At 32.1% G+C, this 7,506-nt stretch overlaps 1 protein-coding gene and 1 non-coding gene across 2 annotated transcripts; one reads left to right on the top strand and one right to left on the bottom strand.

Moving 5' to 3' along the window:
- Positions 1–393: 393 nt before the first annotated feature.
- On the top strand, positions 394–500 carry LOC124886214. Its single transcript, XR_007043300.1, has one exon. It is a non-coding gene; the product is annotated as a small nucleolar RNA R71 (small nucleolar RNA).
- Positions 501–3,254: 2,754 nt separating this feature from the next.
- On the bottom strand, positions 3,255–6,128 carry LOC107878150 (ribonuclease 3-like protein 3). The gene is given in 5 exon segments (XM_016725060.2): positions 3,255–3,725; positions 3,838–3,906; positions 3,908–3,997; positions 4,522–4,703; positions 5,854–6,128. Coding segments are annotated over 5 exon segments (777 nt in total). The 5' UTR covers positions 6,005–6,128; the 3' UTR covers positions 3,255–3,440.
- Between the last annotated feature and the right edge of the window lie 1,378 nt (positions 6,129–7,506).

Genomic DNA, 7,506 nt, shown 5'->3' with positions numbered 1-7,506 from the left:
AATTAATGAAATCTGGATCAACTGCACAAGCATCCATTGTATGCTCACTGCTTCCACAAATCTCACATTAAGTACTAGCCTGATGAACTGCATTAGCTGTTGTTGCAGGCTGTGTAACCCCCAACTTCATATTACTGAACTGACTAGTTAACTAATTTTGTAATACAGCAAGCTTAGTTGATAAAGCAGTAAACTGGTCTACCTGCATCCTTCTTTGGAGCACTCTTTGAGTCATCATATCACTCAGGATTCCCTTGTGAAATCTAATTCAGCAGTGTGTATAATTCATTATATGTTTTCTCAAGAGCTTGCCTATCTACTGTTAAATCTAAGAGAATCTTGGTATTGGAATCAAGACCGTCTATGAAAGTATGTACCAGTACATCATTAGACTAATGGTGGTGAGGGCAATTTCTAAGCATACCCTTAAGTCATTCCCAACCTAGGTAAAGATTTTCTCCTTCTTTCTGCCTGAAACTCATAATCTAGCTTCTCAAACATATTGTCTTCCTAGATGGAAAGAATTATATAAGTAATTTCGGAGCCAGATCATCCCAAGAAGTGATGGATTTTGGTGGTTCAGCATATAACCATCTCTTCACTTCCCTAATTAGAGAAAAGCGGAAGATAGTCAGTCTGACATAATCAGTAGATACCCTAGTTGGAATATAGGTATCACTGATTTCCAAGAAAGTCTATATGTGCTGTTGTGGGTCTTCATGTGAGAACCCTGCAAATTATCCATTCAAACACAACAGGTGTACCACATTTTGCTTCACTTCAAACCGACTACCCACCTATGGCTTACAGATATAATTAGTAGCATGGTTCGTAAGTGGTATTGCCACTTCATGAACACGTCTGGCTTCTTCTCGAGCAGGAGCAGCTGGAATCACCAGATCTGGAGCACGTGTAGCATTTGGATCAATAAGATCAGGATCTCTTTACTCCGTCATTTGACTTGCTAAATTTGATAATGAGCTCTTTGCCTCTGATGAAATGCTTGTTCTAGTTTTGAACAAGGCTCTACCAACTCTCTATCTCTTGCCAGTTCGGTACTTCGCTAGTCCTGCAAAAGTTAGCTACTAAGATCAAGTTGTTAACACTTAAACTTATTATCAAAAACCAAAATTTTGGAAAATTACTAATTATTTAAGTCCCCAGCAACGACGCCAAAAACTTTTTGCCATCTAACACACATGCAAGTGCATGCGATCGTACAAGTAATATAGTGACTAAGATAGTCGGATATCGTACCCACGAGGACTACTTAACTAGCAATTCAACTAACTTTAGTTTTTCATTTTTACAAAAAAGTATCAAGTGTTTTAGAGTATCAAGATGATTGTAAAGATTCAAGTAATAATCTAAATAATAAAGAAATAACAATGTGTGATAATAGCAACGTAAGCAGGGTTGTAAACAATACTAGTGAGAATTCTAGGGTTGAGACACTTTCAATAATCTTACAAATCTCTATTCTTCTTATAGTTTAGTTTATTATTGGGTTATTGATTTGCAGGATTTAAAGTACGATCATGGTGTCTCAATCCTCTAATCGTCTACCTAAATGGACATTACAACTACATTATTGAGCGGGGATGTAATAATACATTTAAATGCATTATGATATTATCCTACAAGTAAACCAAACAAGGCTTCTAGGTATATCTCAATCCTAGATGCTAATTCAAATCCCTTATTTTATAAAAAAATAAGAACCTTGCTCCTTAAACTCTTTGATCTATCCTATGATTCTCCTCTTAGATTCACAAAGGAATATAGGTGTATTTTAATGGTGGACAATTATCAAAATAGTAAGCACGAGAGATTAAGAATAACCCATATGATAATTCAACAATAAACCACACTAAAAGAAGTATCGTAGTGTTTTTAGCCTCTATTGTACATATGCAAAAGTATTCTCAATTGTGTTAGAGTGTTTCTTTTATAGTAGGACAAGTTTGACCCAGTGATTATCCACCTCCGTGTCATAGAGCTCAGAGCGGTGAATAAGTGTCGCGTCACGGCAGTCAGTGCATAGGAATAGGGTCCACACCGCGAGGCTATCATGGACCCTCACTGGAATTCGTGTTGGGTACAAAAATCCTTAGGGCAATGCAGAGCTCAACAAGGGGAATAGCTTCTGCGTCGCCCAGCTCACTATTTCTCTCAATTTCCAGCTCATTACGTCTTTCCTTGTTCCTGTCTTTAAATTCATGCTCTCTTAGCTCAATCCAAGTATCCTCATGTCCAGAAAATCATTCCCAAAGCTTCAATCTTCATTAGCTTCCATAAATGCATCTAATTACGTGCAATTGCATCATGATTAAACCCTGCATCAACTAATTATGTCCATTAGCTAAATAATGCAACTAGAACTAAAACACAATAAGAATAACACATTTTAGCTCATAGAACAAGTCCTATTATGGGTAAATATTCGTGCTTGGACATATAAAACGTTCAAGATCAACTAGTTGGTGTATGGGCGCCAACTTTGACTTGTGTTGCCTGTGAATGTATATGTGTTATTTTATGATTCCGAATCATTTATTTCTTACGCATAATGGTATTGACATGTGATGATGCGTTATGGTATATTATTATTCCGAATGATTAATTATATATATACAGTGATGATGGAGATGATTCAGGTTCGATTTTGTACCTTGACTTAGATATTTTTATCTTGCATTATATTATCTCAATATCATGGCTTAGCTCAGTCGGCCGATGATGCCTAATGAGTACCCGTTGTTTTGGTACTCATACTACACTTTTGTACCTTTTTGGTACAGATCCGAGTACTAGATGTTGTCGTTGAGTTGAGTTCATGCAGTGTTGACATTCCGGAGATAGGGTGAGCTCTTGGAGTTTCGAGTCGCCCGTTTCCCTTTATCTTTGATTCAATCTTTTGTACTCAAGACAGATGTTTTAACTATTTAAGATTCTTGGGTTGTATTTCTTTTACTGTCGTATTTAGGTGTTCTTGTACTAATATTACCAGGTCGTGGGATTGGTATCCATAGTTGATTATCTTTCTATATTAGAACACCGTTTATGTATATCTTGAGTTCATTGATTTTGGCCTATTTGGGCAATTTCTACCTAATTAACCCATTGCGTCAGCTCCAGGTTATGGTATTGGCTTACCTGCAGGCAGAAATTGATAGGTGTCATCATGATTTGTAAATCGGGTCGTGACACAGAATATCAAACGCACGCCCCTAATTTCATTAGTACAACTAATAAGATATGAAATACGAATTCACTATCAGAAAATTGCTTAACTCTAAACAGACGTCTCTTTGAAATTTAATTTGTCAATAAGAGAATTTTGAGAAAACATTCATCGAAAACATTCCTGACGGGCCAAAGTTCAACAATTCCATTGGAAATTAAGGATTTGGTAATGGTGATTTCAGCTTTGCATTTCATCACAAGTGATCACCAACAGTAGTTTCCATACGCAAATTTCTGATAACTTGATCATATGCATTGTATGCAGCCCTATTTTGTGCAATTTCTTTCTTTCCACTAAATTTTCCCTTCCCAACAAATTTTCCATCAACAAAATATTCAACTTCTCCTGTTTTCTCCCAATTATCATGAACAACTTTAAAGCTCATTCCATTCTTCTGACATAGCTCGTTAAATTTCTTAACTGGGTGGATTTCAAATGTTGCTGGAGTTATTAGAGGTTGCAACAAATCTTTTACCACCTATCATCAAAATATACATAGAATAATCTGTCAATAAAAACTTTCAAAGATACCATAAGCAAGAAAATAAATATATATTGTACAAATTCTAGTGTGGAAAAAATTAAACCACCTTCCAAGTTGTATCCATGGAGAAATTAGAGTCAATATAGATGGCACCTATCAATGACACCTATCAATGACTCAACTATATCTGCAAGAACTTTAGGCGGGTCAATACGACCTGCTGAATGCAAGGGGTACTCCATTGTAGCATCTCTGAATTCATCTACCTGTGGAAAACACAAACATATATGTGAGGAGCAAAATGATTTTTATTTTTTCTATCTTGGACGAGGGAGAAACTTCAATCACTATATTCTTCAAAATAGAATAAACATACTTGTGCTCTATTTCTTTCTCCAGAACTCAAAACCCCAAGTATAATACAAACTTGTGCTCTGTTATGTATATTAATTACTTCACATTCTCATCTCTTTTCAATATGAGATTTGTTTAAGGTATTATACGCACCTTTTTTTAATTCCGCCTATCAACTTCTCAACCAAACTCATTAGTCAAGTCTCGTTATGAGTGTCACATTCGATATGAATAAAATATCTACAACCCAACTAATAAAAATGATACTTGTCTTTGCCAAATTTACGGGGACTAGAATGTGAGTATAAAAAGGCTCATACAAAAATAACCAAACACACACAAAAAAAAAAGTGAATAAAATCATGAATTTCTCACCAGTTTCCAGTGGACTAAAATAAAAAGATATATATAATGAATTGAATTTATTGTCACTTACTTGTTCTTTAAATAAATGAATTTGATAACGTAAATAGTCGTGCAAATTGTATTTGATGGCGACTCTAGCAAGTTTTTCGGTATCTACATTGACACTTTTCAAATCTGTGAGATTCCCAGAAGATAGATTGGGATAAGCAAAATAATGTTCCTTTGCTATCAACTGATTCAAGACAGAGTCACCTACACAAATGTTAATTAGTTCATGATTTATAGTTTAGTGAATTCAAAATATAATGTATCTAAATATATTTTTGTCGTCCCAATTTATATGACATATGTTTGACTAGGATAAAATATAATTCTTTTTTAAAAAAAATTATCATCTAAATTAAACCATAAACATTTATATGGTGATTATTTTCCTGATCGATCAGGCTTAATCGGGGGACCACAATGATGGAACTTGTTGGCATGATGCATGTTAAAACTTAATTAGGGCTAATATGATAAAAGAACATAATATAGGAATTTTAGAATTAATTTTTGTATTTTCTTTAAAAAATTACTTTTCATAAATATCATCAAAAGAATCTTGCACAATGCAATAGAAACCTAACTTTCACCCCCTTTTCTCTTTTCAGGCTAAATTATTGGGATAAGACTTTTTACAGGAATTCAAGCTTGAGAAATGGTTATCATTGTCCTATTACCTTTATCCAATTCCTAGTGCTCTCTCCTAGTGCAATTGCTCTATTCGTATCATGGAAATATCAATCTTTCTTTCAACTACCAATCAAGAAATGCAAAGAAAAAAGGAAATGTTACGACTAGTGATGATGGCATAAGACATATAGGTTCTTTTGGCCATGAAAATAATAATTTATTAGAGTTAGAGTTGGTGTTATTTTTTGTCACGAACATAAATTGAAAGTTGTTTTCAAGTTTTGTGAGAGAAATAGGTGTGAAACAGTGAATACAATTTTTGTTTGTTTTCACTTGTTTAAAAATAATTTTCACCAAATTGAAACAATTTTCTTATATCCAAATCCTACTGTTTTTACTTAAAAGATTTCTCATGGCCAAATGTCTATATAGAATTCTTGAAGAGTAAAACTTAACTGGCTTTATAATTCGAAAAAAATAGTCTTCTATTTTGAAAAGAATAATCTTATTTGATTTGGTATCGATTTAAAAAATAAAGAAAGTTTTTGAATCTTATCATCCTTAAGTTAAAGTTGTGTTAAATATGATAAAAATATCATTTAATCTTATGATCTTCAACGTACTAAATGAAAACATTGGAAAGTTAAAATTTAAACTATTACCAAAATAGAAAAGAAATATTTTTTTTAAAACAGAGGAAGCACATGATGTTAAATTCGCCTCTTACCTAAATACTCCAGTCTATCATTAGATGGAGAAGAGTTTTGTTGAAAGGAAGTATGAGTGAAAGCTTGATGTAACAAGTCAGGATTCTTAAATTTATATCCTGTTATTTCCTCCACTAGCCTCTCGCGTTGCTGAAGCTTTTCTTCTTCCATGGCTATAATCAATATCAAATAATTTAGTGTTGAACAGAGGTCTTTTGGTTTAGAATTGGGTTTATATAAAAAAGTTTCTATGAGGTCTTTTACTTTAGAATAGGTTTATATAAAAAAAAATTCTATGTAAAGATAATGTCACAAAAGTGATAAAATGACAAAACTAGTATCTTATGTTTAAGGGTGGATTCAAACTTAGTCCCCCAAATATGCATTTATTAGTTTCGGTCTTTTAAGTTTACAAAAAGATAATATTTTTAATCACCATAAATATTTAACTAACTCTGTTAATTAGAATAGACAAAAAGTATGACGAAAATGAAAAAATAGTGAAAACTCATATCTGGGGGTATATATTTTTTGTTAGTTTTTGTTATTTTTATTTATTTCTAAAGTCTGATGTAGCTTTCTAAGATGTAATTTTCCTTTTTTTATTATCATGTATTTTCCTAGTGACTACTGGAATTTTTTAGCAGCACATTTAAATATTTGATGAGACTTTATTGATTTTTATGATTAAGAGATTGTTAATTAGATAAGTTATAAGTATTTGTTTAATCTGCAAGATTATAGAGCAAGTGAAAGAGCGCCTCAAAACGCTAAAGAATTATTTAATTTTAGGTATTTATTTCTACGCAATGTGATTGAACAAATTTTTAGAGGTTGAAAATCTAAACTCAAAATACTGAAAGAAGGCTTGAACCATTATGATATTGATACGCAAATGACAATTGTTGTATTTTGTATAGTATTACATTTTTTTTTTTTTGCTGAGACCACCAAAGGAGTGATGAAATACTCATGGAATATGAACATGATGATATAGCTACTAATTACATTGACCAACAAACGGCTCAAAGTAACAACATTGGTTCGTCTTCTCGATCATCTGATTGAGAAATGCATGCTCAACATGAGAAAATTGTTCGTACTATTTGGGATGAATATATTAAGGAGTAGTAAACTACAACTCATGTTCGATTTTACTTTTTATTGAACTAAAGTTAGATCAATAAATTTATTTTTTTAAGAATAGTTTTGTGATACTATGCATTGTTGTGAACTTTTGCTTATTTGATAAGTATGTATAATAATTGAAATTTTTTTTATAGTTTTCACAACTTATGAGTTTTTATGTTCATGAGAAAAATTACAACTTAAAAAATTTAAATTACATGTCCAAATAAAAACTTCAACTTCATCTCAAATAATTTTATTTCACATGATTAAATAGGTCGTAAAATTCTTTTTCAACACTTAATTTGTATCAGCTATTTTTACCTAATTCAGACACTCTTAATCTTTTTTTAAATTTATTCTTTCCGTCAAATCAAGAGAACATAAAGTAAACTATCATTTTTTGACATAGACTAAACTATAATTATTTTTCTTACTATCATTTTTTGACATAGACTAAACTATAATTATTTTTTGGCAAAGTTAATGGATTAAAATTATTCATTACTACTTGAATCTATCCTCAAACGTAAGAAACCATTATT

The sequence above is a fragment of the Capsicum annuum genome, chromosome 7 (genome assembly GCF_002878395.1).
Source record: "Capsicum annuum cultivar UCD-10X-F1 chromosome 7, UCD10Xv1.1, whole genome shotgun sequence".
NCBI lineage: Eukaryota > Viridiplantae > Streptophyta > Magnoliopsida > Solanales > Solanaceae > Capsicum > Capsicum annuum.
This window is presented reverse-complemented; position numbering and strand designations above follow the sequence as displayed.